We start from the raw sequence: 26,796 nt of genomic DNA, 5'->3' as shown, positions 1-26,796 counted from the left end.
ACCCTAGCTTGGGAAGGCTCGGCCGGCAGAGCCCAAGATGCAGAGGGAACCGTCTACTCCTTAGGGTTCTGACGACTCCACTCCAGACAGGTGCATGAAGAGGTCCCCAAGCTCTGTCATGTCGACATCTTCAGTGTTGGGGACATGCCGGCTTTCTCGATTCTCAATGAAATCCCAGAGCCGTACTGAATTAAAGAACTGCAAAAACAGCCAGCAGATACGCCTGGTTATTATTAACAGCAACATGAAGGCCAGTTTATTTTTCTTTTGCTTACCCCATTCCCTGCTGCCAAAGCTATCAGACAAGGGGCCAGGAGCAGTACCTGAAATGCCACCAAGTGAGTGTCCTTGACAGAGATGGCAAAATCCTTACCCTCACGGTGCCCTCCGAACTGAGCTGCTTCCGAGGTTTTTCAGGCTCTGCCAGCCGCCCGTCAGGATAAGCGTGGCGGTAAAGGCATTTATTTCCAAATGGGCAGGTCCCCTTGCCTTGCTCAAAGTACTTACAAGCTTTTTTCCTGAAAAGTAGAAAGAAAAAGTCAGGAGGATGGTGGGAGAACCTGGGGCCCAGAAGGACCAAGGCCTTCCTCCATCCCTGCCTGCGATGCCAGAGTTAGATGAGCCTTATTTTCTATGTGGGGAAGTTGAGGCTCAGCGAGGTCAGGATGATTTCCAAGCTGAATCATACTGCCATTGGTGACATGCAGCCTCACACAGAATTGAACCTGCATGGGGGACTCCAGTCTTTTGAGCTCGCAGTGCTCCAAAAAGGCCTTCAGGAGAGCACAGGCCTGGCAGCTCCTCTGGGCCGGCTGTCCGGGCTCCAAGGTTCTGGAGCTGGGCTACTTGCCTCAGCTAGAAGTCCCAACAGGAGCCCCACCCAGGGAAATTTCCCTTCCTCCTGGCCAGCAATGATGTCAAGGGAGAGGGAGCCTTGACTTAGGAGGCACAGAAAAGCGGTGAATATTAGCAGCTGCCCAAAGTTACAGGTCTCATTCCAATTTTCCTTGGTCTCCACCCTCTAGATCTACAGCAGGGCTTCTTAACTATGGACCCCTTCTCAGAGCAGTGTTTTTTAAATGGATAAAATAAAACACATGGGGCAAAAAAATTAACTTTTTGCTGTGTTTTTTAGGCCTATCTTCAAATTCTACTCATAGACCCCTATGTTAACCCCTGCTCCTGAGGAAAAACACAACCAAATAGAAAATTCCTGTTTCTTTTTACTTAAATGAAATTTGACTTCTACAATCGTAAATGGTCCCATGGTGAAGAAGAGGTGGAGATGCCCAAGAAGGCAAGAGGGCATCTGGGAGTGCTGAGGAAGGGAAGATGCACCGAGAAAGCCAAATCGCAGCAGAAAGGGCAGGCTGCTACCAGGGGGCAGCTGGGGTATGTGACAGTGACAGATGACAAGGAAGGGGGACTCCTTGATGCCACTGTTTTTCCTGTCTTCTCAGACAAGTGGATGGCAGAGACCGGTGATGAGGGGCTCTGACCAAGTTCCCTCACAACCGTCCACTGCAGGAAGGAGCACCGTGCTTGCCCGGGCGCCTGCTCCCACCAGGTCTGACCCTGGCGCCGGCTGGGGAGTGGGTCCAAGCAGAGCTGTGTGTGTCCACCCGTCATGGCCTCCACCCCTGAGGCTCTGAGCAGAAGTTCCCAAATGACTGCTCAAGCGGGGAGGTCTCACCAGACTGCTGGACACTGGCTTTAATAAACTTCAACAGGTTCAAGAAATCATTCTCTAGTCCTGCCTCCCAAATAACTTGCTTTTTCCTTCCCCAGCCTTACCTGGTCACCAAGGACAAAAGCCTCTGGTGCACACAGACTGCCTCCTTGTTCTCAGCTCTCCCATGCGACTGTTAACTCCTGCTTACAGAGCACCTCCCCAGTCACCCCGTCCCTTCCGTCCCCACACTGCTGAAGCCACGTGGGTACTGTCCTCGGCTACCCGCCTGCCACAGCCATTTCTTAATTGGCCTTCCCACCAGCTTCCAGCCTCTTCACACTATGACTGGGGAGCCTGCCGAAGTGTGTCACTTACTTTGCCCCCTTAGATTTCACTCCAGTCTATCCTGTAGGTCCTACCACATCCTTCCACACACCTCGTTTAACCCCAGGGCCACTCCCACTGCTCCCCACACACAACATCTGTACCATTCTGCACCCAAGCCATTCCATTCCCCCTCACTCCCAACACACACACACAGCTGTTCATGCTTCATGGCTCAGGGTCCCCATGCTGCTTTCCCTGATGCTCCCAGGTGGATCCAAGTGCTTTCTCTGTTGGGACATGTGGCTTGGGCCTCTCAGGAAGAATCTGTCACCAGAAAACATGGATCGTAATTGCAATTTCCCTTGAAATTATCTTACTAATCTGTACTCTATGTCCCCCACTGGTGCTTAGTTTGAAAGCACCTAGCCCAAAGTAGGCGTGCATTAAATGTGTGTGAAATGCCTAAAAGCACCATCATCAATGAAAACTAAGGCCAGGAAAGACCCAAACAGAAAGAACATGAGAATTTCCAGACCACGCCAGCACAGCTGCTTCCTACAGGCTGGCCCCTCTGCCTTGCCACTCCTGCCCTCTGGTGGACACATTCCACCACATGCAGGAGGGGACCGGGTAAACCAGGAAAGTATTAAGCCTTTATTAACTGCTCACAGGCAATCTCTAGTACGGCCAAGCACACTTCTCCCAGAGCCGACCCTCTGGCAGTTAACTAGCAATACCAATTTTTAAAAGACCCGAAGGCACTGGAGAATGAACAGCAGGAGGATTCCTCAAGAAATTAAGACACTGGGAAGAACAGAATGGCAAGAAGGGAGTTATCTTTCTCAGAAAAAATAGCTTTTAGCCTAGAGTAAGCCAAAGTCAGGTGTCTAAAACTCCAGGGGCAAATCCACAGTGTCCCTGGCCTGAAGGACCAACAGGGTTCGGAGGGAAGCACCCACTGGAAAGCGGGGAAGCAGTCCCTGAGCAGTCCCCGCAGAGAAGGGCCCGAGAGGGAGAACTCCAAATACTATGTATTAATTCAGCCCAAAGGGCTGGCCCGGACATCAGTGCAGCAAAAGCTCACGGCCACTTAGCTGAGGATAAGAAACCAAACAGATTCGAACTGCTGCCCAAGAGCTAAAATTTAAAGACTTTACCTGCATATAAAAACACCAACGCTTTATTGTTTGACTTAAGAGAATCCAGGATCTGGACAAGATAACACTGGCAGTGTCTAGGCTATGATTCAAAATGATTCAACATACAAAGAATCAGGAAAACGTGACTTAGACACCAACTTCAAGATGACAAGGAGTTGAAAGCAGCTACTCCTGGGGAAGATGAACAGTGAGGGGAAAAAAAATCGGAAAGAAATGAACAGACCCCAATGCCCGTGTGGCAGTATCAAAAAGTCTATTACATGTTATGAAAGATAAGAAAAAACGGGGCAGGAAAAAAACTGGATGGCCAAAATTTCCCTAAATTTGGGGATGACAAAACCTTACAGATTCCAAGAAAACCACTCCCAGGCAAAATAGCAAACTGCTGAAAACCAAGATAAAGAGACAATCTTGACAGCAGAAAAATGACATACTACAATCTAAATTACCACTGACTTCTCAGAAACTAGAGGCCAGACTATGGTGGAACAACATTTGCAAAATACTAAAAGAAAATAAAGAAATGAACTATAACCCAGAATTGTATTCACTGAAAAAGGAGACAAAGATGTAAATAGAACTGATTAGGGCAGTATATTTAATGAAAATATCCTTTAAGAATGAGAAGAAAAGCTATTTCTGCTAAAAAGAAAAGAGTTCATCACCAGCAGATCAATAAACGTTAAAGGCAGTTCTTGAGGCTGAAGGTAAATTATACCAACTGGAAGGAATTATATACCAAATCAAAGAGCACGGGAAATAGTGAATATCTGAGTAAATATAAACTTTTTTTTCCCTCTTAAAAAAAAAAAAAATCATAGTATTTACCTTGCTGGGTTCTTTTTTTTTTTTAAGATTTATTTATTTTCTTCATGAGAAGAGAGAGAGAGGCAGAGGGAGAAGCAGGCTCCCAAGGAGCAGGGAGCCTGATGCGGGACTCGATCCCAAGACCCCAGGATCATGACCTGAGCCAAAGGCAGACGCTTAACCATCTGAGCCACCCAGGCGCCCTACCTTGCTGGGTTCTAATGTATGTAAATATTATATCAATGTCTTATAACAGTAAAGTTGCAGGATACAAAATCAATATATAAAAAATCAGTTGCTTTGCTACAGACCAACAATGAACCACCAGAAAGAGAAATTAAGAAAACAACCCCATTTACAATTGTATCAAAAAGAATAAACTAGCAGGGCTAAATTTAGCAGAGGAGGTGAAACAGACTGGTACGCTAAAACTATAAGATATGCTCAAAGAAATGAAAGGCATAAATAAATGGAAAGTATCCCATGCTCATGGATTGGAAGAATGCTGTAAAGATGTCCACACTACCCAAAGCAATCTGCAGAATGAAAGCAATCCTATCAAAATCCCAATGGCATATTTCAAAGAAATAGGACAAACAACTCCAAAATTGTATAGAACTATAAAAGACCCCAAATAGCCAAAGCAATCCTGAGAAAGAACAAAGCTGGAGACATTTCCTGATTTCAAGTTGTACTACAAAGCTACAGTAATCCAAACAGTATAGTACTAGCAGAAAAACAGACACATAGATCAGCAGACAGAATAGAGGGCCCAGAAATAGGCCCATGCAGGTATGGTCAATTTACAACAATGGGGCCAGGGATATTCAACGGGGAAAAGACAATCTCTCCAATAAAGGATGCTGGGGAAACTGGGCCACTGTCTTACACCATACACAAAAACAGCTCAAAATTGAAGACCTGAACGTAAGCTCTAAAACCATAAAAACTCCTAGAAGAAAACACAAGGGGTTAAGCTCCTGGGCAATGGTCTTGGCAATGCTCGTCGTGGATTTGCCACCAAAAACGAAGGCAACAAAAGCAAAAATAAAGTGGGACTACATCAAACCAAAAAGTTTCTGCACAGCAAAGGAAACCAAACAAAATGAAAAGGCAACCTACTAAATGGGAGAAAATATTTGTAAATCATCTATCTGGATAAGGGGGTAATATCCAAAATACATAAAGAATTTATATAAGAACAAAAACCACCACCACATTCCATTTAAAAATGGGCAGAGGAACTGAATACACATTTTCCCAAAGAAGACATCCAAATGTCCAACGGGCACATGAAAAGGCACTCAGCATTACTAATCATCAGGGAAATGCAAATCACAACCACAATGAGATAGCACCTCATGCCTGTTAGAAGAGATTATCTACACTTCCATGTTTGCTGTAACATTAGTCATAATAGCGAAGACACAGAAATAACTCAGGGTCTGTCCACAGATGAATGGATAAAGATGTGGAATATACATACAATGGAATATTACTCAGCCATGACAAAAAAGGAAATCCTACCATTTGTGACAACATGGATGGACCTTGAGGGCATTATGCTAAGTGAAATAAGCCAGAGAGGGGTGCCTGGGTGGCTCAGTTGGTTAAGCGGCTGCCTTCGGCTCCCGTCATGATCCCAGGGTCCTGGGATCGAGCCCCGCATCGGGCTCCTTCCTCCACAGGAAGCCTGCTTTTCCCTCTCATACTCCCCCTTGCTTGTGTTCCCTCTCTCGCTGTGTCTCTGTCAAATAAATAAATAAAATCTTAAAAAAAAAAACTTAAAAAAAAATGAAATAAGCCAGAGAGAGAAAAACAAATGCTGTATGAGATCACTCATGTGGTATCTAAAAACAAACCCAAACAAACATAAACAGTCAAACTCATTTAGTAAAAAAAAAAAGTGTTGCCAGAGGCTAAGGGAGAGGGTAAATAAGGAAAAGTTGATAAAAGGGTACCAACCTTCAGCTATATGATGAATAAGTATCTCGTGTAAAACATGGTGACTACAGGTGATAACACTTCATAAAACTGAAATTTGCTAAGAGAAGAACTTGGAGGTTCTCACCAAAAAATAAATGAATAAATAAATAAAAAATAAAGTGATGGATGTTAATTACCGCGATGGGAGTATCCTCTCACAATGTAGATCAAATCACCATGATGACACTTCAAATATCTTATAATTTTATTTGTTAATTATACCTCAAAGCTGTAATTTTAAAAATTACATTATTTTGTCGGGTTCAAAGGTATGTAAATATAATGCATTTGCCAGGCAGGCACCAGAATCCTATCTGAACTCAAAGTACTTACCCCATTCCCTGTTTGAAAGCTTCAATCAACTCGTTCTTTTTATTCTGATCTTCTACCCAATACACACTTGGAATTACAAACTCTGATATCACACGGCATTCTGGACAAGACCTGAAATTAGAATCAAGGTTAGTATGGGAGAGATGTAGTTATAAATCCTGTGCACACTGCACCACCAAACCCCTTGTTCAAATGCATAAGCACTCCAAATGTTTCCTAACCAAAAATTCCACAAGGTGCAATAACAATCCTCTAAGAACCTTCTTTACTGTTTTCTTTTTTAAGTTTTTATTTAAATTCCAGTTAGTTAACATATAGTATAATATTTGTCTCAGGTGTAGAACCTTACTTACTGTTAAAAACATGTTCTTTTCAACAATAAGAAGACAACCCAATTTGGGGCACTTGGCTGGCTCAGTTGGTGGAGCACGCAACTCCTGATCTTGGGGTTGTGAGTTCGAGCCCCCCACTGGGTGTAGAGATTACTTAAAAATAAAATTTTTAAAACAAACAAACCAGCCCAATTTTAAAATGAGCAAAAGATTCGAGTAGGCATTTCTGCAAAATGGCCAAAAAGCATAAAAAAGATGCTCAAGATCATTAGTTATCAGGGAAATGCAAATCAAAACCATAAGAAGATACCACTTCACACCTACAATCAGAAATACAGTAACAAGAGTTGATAAGGTTGGGGAGCAACTGGACCCCTTCTACGTTGCTGGTGTGGCCACTGTGGAAAGCAGCCTGGCAGTTCCTCAAAATGCTGAACAGTTACCATAAGGCCCAGGAATCCCACACCTAGCTATCTACGCAAAAGAAATAAATACAGGCCACAAGACAACTTGTCCATGAGTATTCACAGCAGCATTATTCATAATAACCAAAAGAAGGAAACAATCCAAATGCCTGTCAACCAAGGACCCCACTAACTGTGGACATCCACCCGGGGGGCCATGCTCCTCAGGCCTCTGCGTGGGCCCGCGAGCACGGGCCAAGGCTGAGAGCCGTCAGCTGGGGGGAAGCTCGGGGGAAGCAGCTGGGCCTAGAAAGGCTATGTGTTGTAGGACTCCATTTACAATCAAGGACCAGGACAGGCAAAGCCAGAGGCTAGAAAGTAGAGGAGTGGCTGCCGGGAGCTGGAAGGAGCAGGGAGGGAATGGGCAGTGAATGTACACAGAGGTTTCTTTTTGGGATGATAAAAATGTTCTAGAATTAGACTGAAGTAACGGTGGCAGCAACTGTGAAAGGACTAAAAACCACTGAACTGCACACTTTTATCTCAATAAACCTGCTATTTTACCACCCAAATGTGTGACTTCAGGCACATTACTTGACTTCACTCTACCCCAGTTTTCTTATCTGTAAATGAGAATGGTCACTGGGTCTGAGAGAATTATGAGTTAATGTGTGTGAAGAGTTTCTAACAGTACACAGCACACATTCACTTTTCAGTATGAGTAAGCTCTTACCCCGTCCCTCTGAAGAATTTAAGAACCCTGTGTTGTTATATGTCAAGGATATCTCAATAAAGCTGGGGAAAAAAAGAATCCTGTGTTGGCTCCATGGAGCACAAGCTGTGTATCATACATGATGTGAAATGTGTTAGATGTATTCCATTTAATCCTCAAACAACCCTATTTTACAGATAGTGCTGGAGTCAAATAGGCCAGTGCTATGAACACTTTCTCATACAGATGATCCCCGCTGAGTGTCCGCAAACATCCTGATGGTTGGCAGGAGTTGTTACCTACTTTTTTTTAAAGGAAAAGTACTTGGGCTCAAGAAGGCTACTTGATGTGCCCAGGCTCCTGCAATCATGGGCTTGGACTCACTAGTTATCTTCACACTGGAGGACAAGGGGAGGGATTAAGAGTAAATAGAAGAAGGCCCCCAATCTAACGCTCTCCCCAGCTTCCACAGCTGAGACCCCCTAGCTGGACTTACTTAATGATTGGGTTCTCAAACTGCTTGGCACATCTCCACTGCCGGATGCAGGACAAGCAGTATGTGTGATTGCAGTTGGAGAGAATCCCAAATCTCCTCTCAGAAGCAGATGCCTTCTCAAGGACCACTTCCATGCAGATACTGCACACTTTGTCCTGACTTGCTTGGAAGGCAAAGGCCTTTTCCATCTCATGTTCGAATGTCGACATGCAGATCTAAAGTACGGAGAGAAAGGAGGGCCACACTGTTAGGTTCTGGGCTGCTGGACACAAAGCTCTCTCAGACCACAGAAAGGACTTCACACCATCACCTGCCCAGCCCCTTGCTTTCCTAGCACGGTATGGTCACCTCCAGTTTAGAGCTGAGACTACGGAGGTCCCAAAAGATTCGAGGACCCATGTGGAATCACAGAATTCCCAGAACCTGCAATCCCAGTCTCCTGGCTCTTCTGGGCACTCTTTCCCCACTCTGAACTACATCAATATCAGAAATGCTGGACAATCCTTAACTTGAAACATTAGGCTGGTCGTCCCGAGTCAGAGGGAAGCAGCACTACTTCTCAAAAGAGTAAGTTATTTAATGAATGTATTCATTCAGTAAGCAGGTGCTGAATACTCCCAGGTGAAGCACCATGTATCAGGCATGAGTGTCAATGCGAAGAGCCTGAAGACCCAGGCTCTGCCCTTGGAAGCTCACGATGGATACAGATGCGAGACAAACCAACACGTACAGCACAAAGACCTCAATGCACCTGGGTGCAGAGGAAAGCTCTCATTCTGCGCTCACCTGAACACCCCCGGGAAGACAATGGAGAGTGGAGACTCAGCCTTCACACACCATGGCCTGCTCATCATCATGAGCTCCGACACTGAGGCTGTGGGCTCCTTTCGGTCTCTCTTACCCATCTTCATACCAAGCACAGAGCCTAGTGTGATGCGGCGCCTCCATAAACACTGGGGACCTAATGACCTGAAAGGTCCCTTCCAATACTTGGCTCCTCAAATTCTCTAGAACTTGGCCTGGCTGGACCCCAGGCACAAGGATAAGTAAACCTACGGAGGATGTGTGTGTGTGTGTCTCTCTTACACACACACAAACACACACACAAACACACACCACTCCTGAGTTATTCATTCTCTGAACTTTGCATTGCTTTATGTTTCCAGTGCCTCTTCCCTTTTTCTTTATTCTAAATAATCAAAAATTCTCAAAATGACAACAGGAAAAAGGACTTGAAAATAGGATTATAAACATGCCAGGTACATATTGAGGGCATTATGCGCAAAGAGATGATTACAGGAACACCAACAATTTTGTCACTTAGTGCATTTTAAATTTCTTAAATTAAGTTCACACAAAGGCTTGCAATTTTACCTTCTCGTGAGCTTTCCTTTGCTCTGGGTCGAAGGGATGCAGGACTCGTAACCTACAGATCTCACACACTTCTCCATGCAAGTAGACACAAGCGTCCCCGAATCGGCACTCCCCAGCCGCCGCGTAGGGGCACAGCTGCCGCTCACTGCTGTAGGAGCTGCCGGCTTCCACGTCATCGAGGCCACTCCTGATCGCATCGAGGTAAGAGTGCGGCTTCATCTCTGGGCTACTCTGGGGATCACTGCAGCCTCCTGCATTACTCACCACACTTGGGGAAGTCTTTTCGTCAGCCATGCCAGAGAGATCTTAATACAAAACACATAGCACACACATAAAAGAAAACTTGGCCCAAACTTTCTGGTAAGCAGTTAGTGAAAACCTAACAAATTAAGTAACTCTGACCTTGGGAATTCCACTCTTTGGACCATATAGAAAAAAAATAGGCCAAGAGGGAAAAACAGAAGGAGTAGTATAAAATGCTCATAGTGACATTACTATAATCATGATTTTGTTTTACAAAGGAAAAAACATAATTGGCAACACAGGAAATTCGCAAAAACAGACCACGATATACAAAAGAACAGTAAAGTTGCTGTTTAAAAATGACAAATATGGAAATGTCAACCCGTGGACCAATAAACACTAAAAAAATGATAATAATGATAGTTTTTTTTAAACACCAAAATATAAGTCAATGGGAAAATGAAGTCAATAAAATACAGTGCTTTCCTTTATATTAGTAAAGATACCGATCATTATAAAGTAAACTAGAATGAAAATCTAGTGAGTCTTTGGGTCCCAAGGCCAGTGTTAAACCCCTCTATGGCCCCCTTCTCCCCTACAGCCCTCCCGCCGCATGCACTTACGGCCTTTTTAGAGAGGACACGATTACTTGTTTGCTTAGGATGGACTCTACCTATCTTATCCCACACAATTCTAAGACCCAGAAATCCCTTTACTTGCTGAGGACCAGCCAATAAAAATAACTTTTATGATCTGTAGCCTACTTCCTCCCCAAACCCTGTTCCAGGGTACAAACCACTCCCCAAACCCCAATATACTGCTCTATTACCAAAGCTGCTACTGGAAATACCAAACTGGCTAAGCATAATAACTAAGACTATGAACTGACCTAGAAGTAAAACAGTGAAACATGCTCTTTATCAAAATATGTAGCTTTGAAATGAGTCACCTGGTGCTTCTCAGCATCGGGGAACCACCCCGTGGAGACAGCAATTACACGCTGACAAAAGGTACCTCTGCATGTCTTGTCAGGCCAAACTTGGCAGTGAGCCTAGCCTGCAGGCAGAACACATCACCTGAATGCTCTGCAGCCGAATGAAGCTGTCCTCAGGACAGGTCTGGTGTCTACACTCGAACACCTGGCAGGGGGACTAGGTTAGGAACCCCCATGATAAGAGGGGCCAGAAAGGAACATCACGAACAAACAGGACTGCTATTCCAAAAGAGGCAATGAAATGACTCTGCTCACTCACTTCGGTCTCTAAGTACCAATGTTCTCTTTTCACGTTTCCCAGGCTCATGTAAGTTCGTTTTCACAATAGATGCAGTGAGGTCGGAAGCAGGGTGAGGACTGTGGAAACCCGGGGAGGGCACACCGTGGGGCATGGTGCCCATGGCACCACCAGCTGCAGCAGAAGGCCTCGTGTGATCGTACCTAAACAAAACGCACAGCAAGTGCATTAGGGAAACACTACCTTGCGTGCCTCCCACACTCCCTAGACGTGGACCATCTTTTCCTCTGCTCCACTTGTGGAGGTGGAGAATAAGACAATCTTTTCCCATATTTTAAATGATAGAAGGCTTATCAATTAGTAAGAAATGCCTGGTAATTCAGAGTGAGTGGTAGGTACAATGCTGTCTAGCAGCACACTTAAGTGTCCTTGAGGGACGTGAGTGGGACAAAGTACAGAAATCCTGAACATTCCAGCCAGATGTTGGAAGTGAAATCTCCTGAGACCGAAGCCAGTGTTCTTCTGGCAGGAGTCCCCCAAAAGTTAATGATGGCCAGTGTAAGAGCTGTAGACCGGCCTTTCCTGGACTGTCTCTCTGGGGCACGCACTGGCGGGGCGGGGGGCGGGCAACTTCTACAGCCTCCAGTCAGCACAGGAAAGAACATACCAGCCCTTCACTATAAAAGCGCTTGAACAGGTTTTTGGAATGTTTTCCTGTTTAGAATTTACAAAACTTGCCTATAGATGTGAGTGGGAAAAAGGCAGACTCTATATGCATATAAATGTTCACTGCAAGGGTACTCATAGCAAAAAACAAACAAACAAACAAAAACCAAACTGGAAACCACTTAACTATCTAAGAGAGGAATAGTTAATAAAATGATGGTATGTTAACATTATGAAACATAAAACTACAGTTAGGAAGTAAAGTAGCTGCTTAGGGAAAAGCTTGTGACATGTTAAGTGAGGAAAAAAGCAAGATATATATACTGTGAGTGCAATTTTGTAAAAGACTCATAAGAATAAGGTCTGAAAAGTGTTTTGAAAAATTAAAATTACTTTTATTGTAATGAAACTGAGATTTCAAAATGATCTGCTGTACTTTTTATTGTTAATTACTTTCAAATTAGAATTTTCCCCTCATCGGGGTGCCTGGGTGGCTCAGTCGGTTAAGCGTCTGACTCTTGATTTCAGCTGAGGTCATGATCTCAGGGTCGTGAGATTGAGCCCTGCTTTGGGCTCTGCACTGGGCGTGGAGCCTGTTTGGGAATCTCTTTCTCCCTCCCCCTCTGCCCCTTACCCCCCACGCTCTCTCTCTAAAAGAAATAAAATCTTTAAAGAAAAGAGTTCCCTTCATCGACACCCATGCCTGCTCCAAATGAAGGCTCTGAGTCCCCGAGAGTATTTAAGCTGATAGAACAGCTGGGGGCAGCTGTGGGGCTCTTGCCTGCAACGAGTCCCATAGGCGCAGTAGCCCTTCTGATAGTATTTGCAGATGGTGGATGGCTTGCTGTTCGCCAAGTCATGTGAGAACAGGCACTGGTTTCCTTCCCGACACACACCATGCATAAAGTACCTGAAGAGACAAGCAGAGGCATAAAACTTTTAGAGGCACACTTTGCTTTATAAAAATCACCATATTCTCGAATCTAGCATACAAATGCTTATTATGCATGTATTATGTATCAAGGCTCTATTAGGCACTGGAGATACACACATTATTTCCTTTCTAAGCCATAGTGATTTTTGATACATCACAACTAATTCAACGACAGTTTTCTGGAAGAAAAGTCCCATAAATTTCTGTTTTAAGATATACCCTCTTGATTTGAGATGTTACATATGTAAATGTGAGACTCAAAACTGAGAAAATACTCTGAAAAACTGTTCTGTTCTCATGGAGCTTAAAGGGTATGGTTGTAAAGGAATCAAGAGACCTGGGCCCAAGATCCAGCCCTGCCATATAAGAGCAAGTCACAAAACAAACTTCCCTATGCCTCACTACCTTCATCTATAAAATGAAAATTACATTATCTACTTTACTGGGTTGTGGTGAGGATCAAATTAGATAGTGCAACACCAAAAGATATAGGTAAGAATGTTCCACTGAGGTGTCAAGTTCTGATCCTGAAGAAATAACTGGGAGGCATTCTGATTCTGTCCAGCTAGAGTAGAGAAACCTGGCTGAATACTCAGAGCAAACAGCAGAGAGATTTCAAAGGCACATGCCCGGGTATTAAGGGTAAAGAGTCCTGAAGAGTATTTTTAGACTCACCATAACAAAGCTTAAAAACAAGTTTCAAAAGGATCAAGCAGATAGCAAATAACTTACTGTCAGCCAAAACATACTTTAGCACTCTTTGAAGGAAGACAATAAAATCCAAATGCTCAAAAACACTCACAATGGCATCCAATAAAAAATTAGCAGCTATGCCAAAAAGCAGACAAATGTGACCCATAACCAGGAGAAAAATTAGTCCATTACAGGAATGACAGATGATGGAATCATTAGACAGGACTTTAAAAACAGCTATTATAAGTATGTTCAATTATGCTAAGCATGAAGAGAAATGGAAAATATAAAAAAGAACCAAATGGAACTTCCAGAAATGAAAAGTACAATATCTAAAATGAAGACTACACTGGACAAACTTACTGTAAATTAGACAGGACAAAAGAAAATCTCAGAAGACCTGAAGACACAGCAATAGAAACTACTCAAACTGAAGCACAGAGAGGAAGAAAGAAAAAGGACAGATTTTTGCTTCTAGCTATGAAGGAGCAAAAAAAACAAAAAACCAAACAACTGGAAAACAGAACAATATATATAAAAAAGCTGCTCTGAGACAGAGACAAAAGACAACACAAGACCAGTCTTTGAGAGAAGGGAAACAAGGGATGTGAGCCCAGGTTCAGCCTGGTTTCTGCTGGGAGGTGTATTCTGGACCTTGATGCAAGGAGGTGAACCCTGAGCAGAGCACAGCAGTCTTGCTGAGCTGAAGAGACAGACTGGAGTTCAAGGAGGCTGAGGTAAGCTCTATATAGAGCTTGTAAATAGTCACAGACACACAATCAATAGACTTTTGATAAACGTGTCTGGGTAATTTAATAGGGGAAAGAATAGACTTTTCAACAACAAATGCTGGACCACTGCAGTATCCACATGGAAAAAAAACGAAGCTCAAACATTATATTATGTGTCTGCTGATGTGATCCAATATGAATTAAGTATAAAACATAGCCTGTGATACATTCTAGCCAAAAATATTTAACTCAAATCCAACGAAAATCCAGATCTAACTCACAGTTTGGGAACAAGCTAAAAGTCATCATGAGAAAGCAATCAGATAAATACAAAAGAAGAGGTGGGATGTGGACCAGGTTTCTTTAACAACTGTCATGGAAGGTGGGGAGGGGAACCTGAGTTTGGAAAACAGATGGGTGTTTTTTTAAAAACTTAAATTTACCATACGACTCAACAATTCCACTCCTGGGTGTTTACCCAAGAAAAATAAAAACATACGTTCATACAAATACTTGTATATGAATGTTCATATAAGCATCATTCATAATGGCCAGAAAGGGACAACTTGTACAATTCCATCAACTGGTGAATGGGTAAGTAAAATGTAATATAGCCATACAATGGGATATCATTTGGCAATAGAAAGGAATGAAGTACTAATGCATGCGATAACATGGATGATCCTCAAATACATTATGGTAAGTGAAATGACCCAGACACAAAAGACCACATTTTGTACAATTCCATTTATATGTAATGTCAAAAAAGGGGGCAGAGGCACCTGGCTGGCTCAGTCAGTAGAGCACACGATTCCTGATCTTGGGGTGGTGAGTTCAAGCCCCACGCTGGGTGTAGAGCTTACATTAAAAGGGTGGTGGGGGTGGAGACAAATCTGTAGGGACAAAAAGTAGATAAGTGGTTCCCCAGACTGGGAGAAGGGGTAATGGGGAATGACTGTGAATGGGCACAAGGGGTCACTTTGGGGTGATGAAAATGTTCTAAAATTTAAGTGTGGTGTTGTACAACTCTAAATTTACTAAAAATCTTTTACTTGTATGCTTAAAATGGGTGAATTTTATGGTATATAAATTCTACTTCCATAAAGCTGTTGAGAAAAATTTAGGGGCACCTGCGTGGCTCGGTCAGTTAAGTGTCTGACTCCTGATTTCGGCTCAGGTCATGATCTCAGGGGTGTGAGATCAAGCTCCCTATATGGCTCCACACTCAGCAGGGAGTCTGCTTCTCTCTCCCTCCCTCTCTCTCTTTGCCTTCCCCTCGAACTCTCTCAAAGGAATAAATCTTAAAAAAAAGAAAAAAGAAAAATTTAAAAAGGAGGGAGCTGTGCTACGTTAGTAGACATTACATAAGGTACATAATAACCAGGTGCAGTATTTAGTCCAGGATTATATCCTGGTTTGAACAAACCAGATGAAAAGACATTTTTGGAACAAATGGGAAAATCTGAATATGAACTGGGCATTAGATAAAATGAAAACTTATTGACATGGGAAGTTAAAGATTAACTGAAAAAAGCAGATTATAAAACAGCATTTACAGTAAAATAGTGCAGTCACTATGGAAAACAGTACAGTGGTTCCTCAAAAAATTAAAAACAGAATTACCATATGACCCAGCAATCCACTTTTGGATACATATACAAAAAACCCCAAAAGCAAGGACTTAAGTACTTGCACACCCATGTTCCTAGCAGCATTATTCACAGTAGCCAAAAGGTAGGAACAACCAAGTGTCCATCGATGGATTAATGGAGAGACAAAACGTAGCACATACATACAATGGATTATTCTGCCTTAAAAAGGAAGGAAACTGACACATTTTACAGCATGGATGAACCTTGAGGACAATGTGCTAAGTAAAATAAGTCAGACACCAAAGGACATATACTGTATGATCCCTCTTATGTAAGGTTCCTACAGGAGTCAGATTCCTAGAGACAGAAGCAGCATGGTGGCTGCCAGGGGCTGTGATGAGGTTGGGGAGTTAGTGTTTAATGGGGACAAAGTTTCAGCTTGGGAAGATGAAAAAGTTCTGGAGACAGACGATGATGGTTCCACAGCAGTGTGAATATATTTAATACTACTGAATTGTACACTAAAAAATTGTTAAGATGGTAAATTTGTTATGTATATTTTACCACAATTAAAAATTTTGAAAAGAACACATGACGTTCTCACTTTGGAAAAATCAATCTTTAAAAATGCATACACACATACATACATGAGTTTTAAAAATCTAGAATGATATATAATTGCACGTTAAGAAAGGCAATCCTTGTGGGTAAAGTATATGGTAATTTTATTTTCTTATTTTTGCTGACCTGTACATTCTAACATTTCCACCACGAACATACACCGCTTTTGGAATAATAAATGATTTTAGTTTTAAAAAAATACACATACTGGTGAAGGTATGGTTAAAAAAAATAAAATGCTCAGCTCAGTACCTATCTCACAGTAGGTACCCCCAAAAGTTCAGCTCTTATTAAAGTCCAGTAAAGCACAATGGCAATTAAGCTGACCATTACAAAAGGGACCCGTGCCTTATCACAAAGCATGCAGAGTGCTGAGGAGACACATACCATGAACTGAGAGAGGGTAACATCCCAGAGGAGGTCAGGCCCAAGCACAGTCTGCAAAGTGATGGGGGTGCCAATGGGACAGAGGATAGAGAAGACAGCAAGAAAAATGCAGAGAAGGGAGGCACTGTGAGGGAGTGCAAACAGGCCTGCCGAGGGATGAGGCTGGCGTATCATTTAATTGTGCTCCAAATTACCCTGGTGTCCACTGAAATATTTATATGAGTGTATCTTAAAACAAGGGATAACAAAGGGCCCGTAGTCAAGTCAACTTAGGAAATGGCAGTCTAGTCTTTCTCAGAGATTTACAAAAGACAGTAGCAGAGGAAAGGTTTTGACAGTCCTGTCATAAAGAAAACTGTTTACAGGCATACTTTGTTTTATTGTGCTTTGCAGCTACTACGTTTTATAAATTGGAGTTTGTAGCATTTACCCACATCATGTCTCTGTGTAACATTTTGGTAATTCTTGCAATACTTTAAACTTTTTCATTATTATTATATTTGTTATGGTGATCTGTAATCTGATCTCTGATGTGGCTATTTTAATTGTTTTGGGGTACCATGAACCCTGTCCATATACAATGGAGAATTTAACCAATAAATGTGTGTTCTGACTGCCCCACCAACAGGCCGTTCCCCATCTCTCTTCTCTCTCCTCGGGTGGCTCCCCATTCCGACACACAATCATATTGAAATCAAGCCAATTAATAACCCAACAGTGGCCTCTAGCTGTTCAAGTGAAACAAAGAGTCACCAGCCTCTCTCTAGTGAGGAAGGCATGTCGCAAACTGAGACAGACCAAAAGCTCTTGCACTGAACAGTTAGCCAAGTTGTGAATGCAAAGGAAAAGTTCTTGAAGGAAATGAAAAGTGCTACTCCAGTGAACACACAAATAAGAGAGTGTAACAACCTGAATGCTGATACGGAGAAGGCAGGAGAAGGTCTGGAGAGAAGAGAACACCAGCCACAACATTCCCTTAGCCAGAGCCTAATGGGGAGCAAGGCCCTAACTCCCTGTAATTCTGAGAAGGCGGAGAGAGGTGAGGAAGCTGCAGAAGAGAAGTGTGAAGCTAGCAGAGGTGGTTCTTGAGGTGAAGGAAAGAAGCCGTCTCCATAACATAAAAGAGCAAAGGGAAGCAGCAAGTGTTGATGTAGAAGCTGCAGCACGTTATCCAGGAGATCGTGCTGAGATCATTAATGAAGGTGGTTACACTAGACAACAGATTTTCAATGCAGACAAAACAGCCTTCTAGTGGAAGAAGAGGCCATCTAGGACTAAGTCAGTGCCTGGCTTCAATGCTTCAAAAGACAGGCTGACTCTCTTGTTAGGACCTAATGCAGCTGGTGACTTGAAGTTGAAGCCAGTGCTCATTTACTCTCTGAAAATCCTAGGGCCCTTAAGAATTATGCTAAATCTACTCTGCCTATGCTTTGTAACTGGAACAACAAAGCCTGGATGAGAGCACATCTGTTTATAACATGGTATATTGACTATTTTAAGTCCACCGTTGAGACCTGCTGCTCAGAAAAAAAGATTCCTTTCAAAATATTATTGCCCACTGACAATGCACCTGGTCACCCAAGAATTTTGGTGGAGATGTACGAGATTAATGTTGTTTTCATGCCTGCTACCACAGGGAGTGATTTCAATTTTCAAGTCTTCTTATTTAAGAAATACACTGTGTAAAGCTATAGCTGCCATAGATAATGATTCCTCCGGTGGAGCTGGGCAAAGTCAATTGAGAACCTTCCAGTAATGATTCCCCATTCTAGATCCATTAAGAACATTTGTGATTTGTGGGAAAAAGTCAAAATATCAACATTAACAGGAGTTTGGAAGAAGCTGATTCTGACTCTCATGGAGAACATTAAGGGGTTCGGGACTTCCCTGGAGGGAGCAACTGCAGATGTGGTGAAAACAGCAAAAGACCTATAATCAGAAGCGGGGCCTGAAGACGTGACAGAATTGCTGCGAACTCATGATCAAACTTGAACGGATGAGGAATTGCTTCTTATGGATGAGTCAAGAAAGTGGTTTTGTGAGATCTCCTGGTGGAGATGTTGTGAAGACTGTTGAAATGACAACAAAGGATCTAGAATACGACAAACGCAGTTGATAAAGCAGTGCGGGGTTTGAGAGGATAGACTCCAATTTTGAAAGAAGCTCTATTGTGGGTAGAAAGCTATCAAACAGGATCGCAGGCTACAGAGAAATTGTTTGTGAAAGGAAGAGTCAATCAATGTGGCAACTTTTACCGTCTTATTTAGAGAAACTGCTGCAGCCATCCTGGCCTTCAGCAGCCACCGCCATGATCCGTGATCCATCAGCCAACAACATCGAGGCCACACCCTCCACCAGCAAAAGGATTACAACTTGCTGAAAACTCAGATGATGGTTAGAATTTAGCAAGAAAGTATTTTTAAATTAAGGTATGTGCATGGTTTTAGACATAATGCTATTGCACACTTAGTAGACTACAGTATAAACGTTAACTTTTATATGCACTAGGAGACCAAATAAGTTCATCGGACTCACTTTATTGCAGAATTTGCTACATCGAGGTGGCCTGGAACCGAACGTGCACTTCGGAAGCGTGGCTATATAGTTATTACATACACCCTTTCCCATGCTTTTTTCAGAAAAAGCCACTTGAGCTGCAGGGTGGAAGACAGATTTGGGGAGGGCTGAAAGTGTAGTGGGAAGAGCCTATTAGGAGGTTGCTTTGTAAAGGAACTTTATCTGTGAACCTATGTTTTAACTTTATTTAAAAAAACATTTTACGGAAAATCTCAAACATACACAAAAGTAAACTAAAGGGCAGAATGAACTCTCAAGATGTCCCATGCTGAGGCTCAAAGAGGAGTGATGACTTAAATACAGAAGGTCAAATGCTAGGATGGGGACCCCAACTCCAGGCTTCCCAGATAGGCCTGACCTTCTCCCACCACAACTGACTTCCCTGTCACTCTGCCTTTGCCCATGCTGTGGCCCCTGTCAAAAACACTGCACCCCATCTTTCAGTGCACTGAATTGTTATAAGCCGCCTTCCTTCGTGGACCAGCCCAGGAAGACTTCTCACCCTCCAGCCTACTGTGCACTGTCGCCCCTTCAACCCAGAAGACTCACTAGTGGCAAGCACACACTATGGTGCTTCCCAGTCCGAGGCCTCTGACCAGAGAGAGCTAGTGCTCTTAAACATACGGTCAGGAACATCTGGTCTCTAGTGAAGAAAGCCTGGGAACAGCTTCAGGAAGGCACAGCTGGAACATCACTAAATGTGACTGAACACAGAAAGCCTAAACCTAACCAATTACCTGGCTGCGTCTGGAACTGGAGACAGGCTTAGCAACGGAAGGCAGGCAATGGTCTCTAAGGTAAGTCAGGAAGGCCTGAGAGACCCAGACTGCCCTTTCCAGAGAAAGGATGCCAGATAACACAAGTGACAATTCATGTTGTACTTCAGCCTCTGCGATGGGCCTGGGAGGCTGCCTCAGCTGGAGGCCACAAGATTTGAAGACCTTCAATCCCTCCTTACTCACTAAACATACTTCCAACTTTCCTTACCTGTTCATCTTCCCAAAAGTGGAGGAAGTATTGGCCAGGCCCCCTAACAGTTCCTTTTCTCTCAGGAAAATGAGAAAAGGGTATCTAGTTTTTAGGTCTCTCTTGAGTTTAGCTAGCAGAGCCACCTCGAAGTACACCAACAGAATCAAACTTCTGAGCCTACAAAGATGAGAACAGGACCCTATGACTTAAGCGACTATATAGAGGCGCCATCCTATAGGGTTTTTCCTAGGTGATCAGCTAGGGTTTTTCCAGGTAACACCCCCTTGGGGGTCTTCCACTAGGTCAAAGGCTATACAGTAACTTGCTTTAAGGTGGCTGTAGATTAAAAGAAAAAAAAAAAAGGGCACAAAACCTGACAAACTATACAAAAGAGTATTTTTTTTTAGAAACTTAAAAGGAACTTAAAAAAAAAAAAAGGCCTATACCAAAAGGATATTTTTATTCACAGTACTGACTTTAAAAGTGTGCAGAAAAGAGTTAACACAGCAAGTCTGAGCCTGTTATCCTTAGAAAAACCTATTTACAAGCTGGCCCCTGCCTAGCCTCTGGAGCTTGACTGATTAATAGTTTGCTACATGGTTAGAGAATTTCCCAAAGTGATAAGAATGGCTCACTGTCCTTAAACTCTATATATGGTTCATGCTGAACATCTGCTTTCCTTCTGGGAGTCTGGAATTTCGGTAGATGCTAAGCAGAGGGTGACCAGCCTGGGCACTGAATCTTTAATGGGCTTCTTTGGGCACATGTTGCTGCATTTTTGTTGCTGGGGGAAGAGTATGCTATGTGATTTTTTTTTTTTTTTTTTTTTTCCAGAGAAGTTTAAATTTGGGCCTTAAGCTTTTGAAAATAAAGTTTAGAGACATAGCATTATGAATACCACTGTAAGGCAGAGGCAGCTGCATCACCTGCCTGGTTTCCTTCATTAGGTGTATTTGTTTCACCATTGAGCTGGCCTTCACTTCTTCCACTGGAAAGCTCCTGTTGAATTTACTGACCACGAAGACCTAAAAATCTGCTCGATGTTGGTCGCCATGGCGTCCGCTCCGTTCCGCTATGTGATCTTTTGTGGGAAGGAATGAAGGTAGGAAGCCTGCACATAGGTTCCTCCAGATGCTACCTGTGCCTTTTTCCCATATGATCTAGCCATGACTTCTTACTGTATCACTGTAGTAAATCTTAGCCAGCAGTACAACTATACACGCTGAGTCCTGTGAGTCTTTCTAGCCAATCTCTGGACGTAGGGGTGGGTCCTGGGGAATCCTGGGCACAAAAATATATTATACTTCTACAGAGTTGAATAATTCTTCTGAGAAATGCTGTAAGACTACATTATTTCAATAGTCCTTAAATATGGCAATCTTTGAAGGTATAAAAGTTCAAAAAAATATTCAGCACCAAGAACCAACTCTGAATGGCAAAGGGTATCAGGATTAGTAAACTCATAAATACTGGAAGAGAACAGGCTCAAAGTGGCTATATGAACAGCTCCACAAAAGTAAGATCTAACAAATACTTCATTAATAGTTTATTTTGGGGAAACTAAACAAGAATAGTTCCTTAAAAGTGTGGGGGAGGGTGGGGGTAGGAGACTACCACAGGTTCTTTACCAAACACTATTTGTTAACCAAGCATGCAAAAGGACAGATTCTTAGTGGTGGTCCTTCAAGGGTGCCTTTTATAATTCTACCGCCTCCCATAAGTCCTATTCAGACAACCTGCCTTTCAAACTCTACTCACTATCTTTCTCATTAAGAAAACAAATATTTAACCATCAACTAGAGCTTCTAGTTAGTTTTGCCACCTATAAGCTGGTGACTTCATGCAAGGCATTTCACTTCTTTAAGTGATTAAGCTGAAATTTAAACAGCTTCAAAAATAACTTCTAGAGGGGCGCCTGGGTGGCTCAGTCATTTAAGTGTCTGCCTTCGGCTCAGGTCATGATCCGGGGTCCTGGGATCGAGCCCCGCATTGGGCTCCCTGCTCAGCGGGGAGTCTGCTTCTCCCTCTCTCACTCCCCCTGCTTGTGTTCCCTCTCTGTCTCTCCGTCAAATAAATAAATAAAATCTTTAAAAAAAACCCACAAAACTTCTAGACCACCATCAGTGCCTTCAAGAAAGGGGAGCATGAAACAAGCGTTATATAAGAGATGAAGCCAGCCCAGTCCTATTTTTGTAGTATAGGTCATCATTTCCACTCCCCAGTGACAAACACAAAACTAGCTTGAACATACCTTGCTTGTCCTTTAGGGCATTTTGTCAACCGCTTAGAGATATCCCTCCTCATCTATGTTACACTAAGCTTAATCCAGGCCTCTTTCATATAGCACCCTGTAATGAACTTCCAACAGCTCAATCTTCATGATGGTCAAACCATCCCTTCTATCTTCCTAGAGAAGAATGAAACATGAACTGGGGTGGGGGGGTGCACAAAATGAAGGGGGAAGTGCATAGCTGGAGACCCAGAGTCAGGAGATTTCTAGGGGACACTCCAAAAGGGCCTTTTATGCTAGGTGACCCCCAAAGGACTGTTTCAGACAGTGTAGCTATTATATGTTGCAAAGGACACTGGGTTCACTTCTAGCCACAGAACCACTAGCAGCTCTAGCTGCAGCTGAGGGTTGAGTCAAAATCAATCTAATTTCTTACATGCCTTTCAACAGGGCATATCTCTAGCAAAATGCTTCTGCAAATCATATCTGAGTATATGGGTAATTTGCATTCTCAGTGTCACTTTTCTTTATATTTCTCTACATATTTTCAGACTTAAATTTTATGGCTGTACTGCATGTGATAACAGATCTACTGAGGGGGAAAGGGGTTAATGCTGGACCCAGTGGTAGACCTGAAATAAATGTATGAGAGGTAGGGATGAAGTACAGTGTAGTGGTTAACACTTTGAAATCAGAGAACTTGCTATATGACCTTGAGCAAGTTATTTAAATTTCCAATTTCCCCATCCATAATATAATAATTGTACTTCATAGACTGCTGTGGTAGACTACTCTAAGGTTTGGCTGAGACAATGCACGTAAGTGCTTAGCCTACCACACAAATGCGATCATTTGTCGTTACTATCTAATCTGTTAGCCAACCCTGTTAGTTAGGCATTACCAAGTCCATTTTACAGATGAGGAAGTTGTGGCACAGGTGGTACCAGGATCAGAATCCAGAACTGCCCAACTCCAGAACTCAAGCTCTTCTACCACTTACTAGCTGATAAGGTCCTTTATGTTTTGTGACTTCCAGAGAATTAAAAGCTCTAAGCTTGATGGTCTAAGGAAACAAGTTCTAGGTCTTCACCTAGTGATGATAAGACAAAGAGACCTCTATCACAAGAGGAGGAAGAAAAGAAAGCAGGCATAAAGGACTTCACCAGCACTTTGAAAACAGATTGGAAGACACAGCGACATGGTTAGCAAGAAGAATCAGCAAAAAATAACCCCCAACTTGAGATTCTAGTTAGAGTGGCATGCTGAGATATCAGGAGAGCTGACTGACAGCACAACTGTGTGAGTAGCCATTCTTGCCATTCCAAGCAATAAATATATGGAATGTCTTTGTCATTAAATTTGGGAATCCTAGCATTTCACATCCATCTCTTGGAGAAACATCTGTGTATCAGAATAGAAGCAAAACTAACACTTCGTGTTGCTGCTATTCAGAATAAGCATGTACATCACATCCCACAGCCAGGAAAACAAACCAAAAAACCAATCTGCACCCTCAGATAAATTAAAACCAGCTGAGTACCCTGTTAAGGTCCGGTCCCGAAAATAAATCATATCTTGAATATTTCCTGTGAGTTACCAATGTCTGGAGGTAAGACTTTAGTGAATAAGATAATAAAGTGAGAAAAGCTTTTCCACCATGAAATATTAATGTAAACTTGGTACTCTAGGTAATATTGCAGTTTTTTTCATTTAAATGTCTTCTGTTTTGGGGGCGCCCAGGTGGCTCGGTTGGTTAAGCGTTCGCCTCTTGGGGCTCTTGGTTTCAGCTCAGGTCATGATCTCAGGGTCCTGGATTCAAGCCCCATGTCAGGCTCTGAACTCAGCAGGGATCTGCTTCAGATTCTCTCCCTCAGCCCGTCCCTGCTCGTGCTCACACACGCTCACACGCTCTCGCTCTCTCTCAAATAAGTAAATCTTAAAAAAAAAAAAAAAAAAAAAGTGTTCTGTTTTTTATTTGGTGAGGCAATCCTTGTGAGATCTGACTCCTTCAGACCCTTTTGCAAGTAAACTTTTTTTACTTTCTATGTTTCTGCATGCATTTTCCTTTCAAATGCACATGTGAAAAGCTTTAAAAATTCCTGCAGTGAAGAAACTTTAGCATCTCCCAAATTTATATGGAGGCCATCCAGTCAAAGTATAGACTCTGATGCCACACCTTGGCCACTTAGAAGCTGAATGACCCGGGGCAATCACTTCACTGCTGAGACTCCATTTCACAATCTGTAGAACAGTGAGGGTTGCTGGGTTACATGTGATATGGCTGGTAGAGCATCTCAAAGAGCACCCAGCACATTGTACGGGCCCCAACAAACAAGTTAGTACTTAAACAGAAGTGATCCCTCTCCAACATTCCAACCCACTCTTGACTTAATATGCAATGACATCCTGCAGGATGCCTCTGTTTGGGAAACACAGAATTAAAGCTTCCAGGTTAGGCCATCTCCCAGTGCAGAAGGAAAAAGCCAAGATGATCCTGATTTAAATTTTTGCTCCTGCATTTAGATGTGAAGTTAGGGGCCAGTCTCAAGTCCTTCTGAACATGAGATTTGTCTATAAAACTAGATACTACACAGAGTTGAGATTCAATTATAAAGCATTATATAAATGTGTACTTTTTTGTGGACACATCTTAAGAGGAGTAACCAGAATGTGCTATACAATTACTTAGAATACTTGCTTCATACAAATAAAAATGAACACACACAGGTCTTCACAAAAGATCTTCTAGCACAAATACCAAGTAAAACTATTTCCTATAGACACTAAGAGCAAATTTCTGACAACTGCTTCATATATGCCAACTGGGCTTTGGATAAACTGTTTGAACAGTTAATATATACTAATACTAACAGAAAACTTTTTACATAGTCAGTTATTCATGCTAATGAAGAACAGTAACAACATAGATGATACTTAAACTGTTTATTACATAATCAAACCATACGACTGATTTTTGGGGGCAATGTTTCCCACACAGTTTTTCCTGAAACCAATTATTAAAATAAAATTTGCACTCTCCAAGTATCAGTTCAGTAAGACTAGGCACCCAGTACCGCTAAGCCACAGGTTCGCCAAGGAACGAGGGTGTTACACAACCAAGCTCGTTCTGCTTCACAGGAGCAGTCACAGCGCAGCATCCGGTTTTGAATTTTCTACACCATCCATCCATTACCGTTGTATTTCTCCACGTAAATGGGTGTCTCAGTAAGAGTATCACGTAATCTCTTTCAGTCTGAATGCCCTGCACTGTAAAATGGGCATCATTTCTGCCTAGTAGCGTTACTATGAAGTGTAGTGACAATGAATATACAGCACTTGGAAATATGCGAAGCACTTCACCAACTTCCAGTAAATGCTACCCGCCATTATTTTCCGCACAATTCTTACTTGCCGACTCTGCAAGTTCAGGCTGCACAGGAGTTCTAAAAACTCTTAGGAAACGAAGCCCGCTTTCGGGACCCCAGCTTCCTCGAGGCCCTTATCATCGATCAACAACCTATTCCTGCGTGATATCCCCATTAGTAAACGACCACTTAGCTTCCCTTTACCCAAATCTCCTTTTCCAGCTAAACTCTAAGTTCCAAAGGCCCCACCCCCACCCCCGGGCCCCAGCGCCCCGCACCGCCCTGGCTAGGACGCCCTTCCAGCCCACAGGCCCCCGCGCTGGCGTCGCCCGGGGGCTCGGCCGCAACACACCGCCACCCACACGCCGGGTGCCCGGCTCCGGCCGCAGCGCGAGCTCCACGCAGAAAAGCGGGACCGCGAACAGCTGAGCAACTTCTCAAGAATCCGCTCCAGCCTCAGTTTCCCTGGCGGTGGGGCTGGGGTGCACCGGCCGCCAGGGGCCCGGGGGAGGTTGGGGGGGCCGAGGGGAAGTGAAGAGGCCTGACGCTCCCGGCCCCCGCGGCGCCGCGCACTGACCTGCAGGTGACCTGCTTGGTGCTCATGGTGGTCGGGCTTGAGGGCCCTCGTCGTGCCGCCGCCTCTAGCACTCGCCGCCGCCGTCGCCGCCTCAGCCTCGGCCCTGCCCATCCCGCGAGGCCGCGTCACGCCGGCGCACGCCGCCTCTCCCGTGTGGCACTTTTGTAGCGCCGGTGGGAAACCTCGTCGCCGTCATAATTGGTTCCGCCTGGGGGCTGAGGCCGGGCCGACCCCCCCCACCCCCCACCCCCGCGCTCCAGGCCACGCATTTCCGAGCTTCCCGGGCGGTGCCCGGCTGGCACCCTAGCCCTCACCGTCTTCCCCCGTCCGGTCCTTACAATCGCCTCACTCCTCACGAGCCCAAGTTCCCGCCTCT

At 43.5% G+C, this 26,796-nt stretch overlaps 1 protein-coding gene across 2 annotated transcripts; it reads right to left on the bottom strand.

The window, feature by feature from the left end:
• Positions 1–6: 6 nt before the first annotated feature.
• Positions 7–26,573, bottom strand: MKRN2 (makorin ring finger protein 2). Of its 2 annotated transcripts, none has more exons than XM_006740230.3 (8): positions 26,421–26,573; positions 12,526–12,654; positions 11,100–11,281; positions 9,604–9,908; positions 8,230–8,444; positions 6,286–6,396; positions 374–518; positions 7–198 (listed from the first exon to the last, which is right to left on the bottom strand). In XM_006740230.3, exons 1-8 carry the CDS (start codon positions 26,444–26,446, stop codon positions 61–63), a joined length of 1,251 nt encoding a protein of 416 aa, XP_006740293.1. In that variant the 5' UTR covers positions 26,447–26,573; the 3' UTR covers positions 7–60. The 2 variants fall into 2 exon arrangements, with proteins under 2 accessions (XP_006740293.1, XP_081678493.1); XM_081822367.1 differs by lacking the exon at positions 26,421–26,573 and adding an exon at positions 14,885–14,968.
• Between the last annotated feature and the right edge of the window lie 223 nt (positions 26,574–26,796).

Source organism: Leptonychotes weddellii, chromosome 1 (assembly GCF_054177405.1).
Source record: "Leptonychotes weddellii isolate Sample4059 chromosome 1, ASM5417740v2, whole genome shotgun sequence".
Classification (NCBI taxonomy): Eukaryota; Metazoa; Chordata; class Mammalia; order Carnivora; family Phocidae; genus Leptonychotes; species Leptonychotes weddellii.
The sequence above is the reverse complement of the archived record's forward strand: the minus strand, read 5'-3'. Positions and strand labels throughout refer to the sequence as shown.

Coding starts and splice junctions, on each gene's coding strand:
- MKRN2 (XM_006740230.3), bottom strand. CDS start 26,446: ATGAGCACCAAGCAGGTCACCTGCAG. Junction 11,282..12,525: donor GCCTATGGGACTCGTTGCAG/GCAAGAGCCCCA, acceptor CGTTTTGTTTAG/GTACGATCACACGAGGCCTT. Junction 199..373: donor GTTCGGAGGGCACCGTGAGG/GTAAGGATTTTG, acceptor CTGTTTTTGCAG/TTCTTTAATTCAGTACGGCT.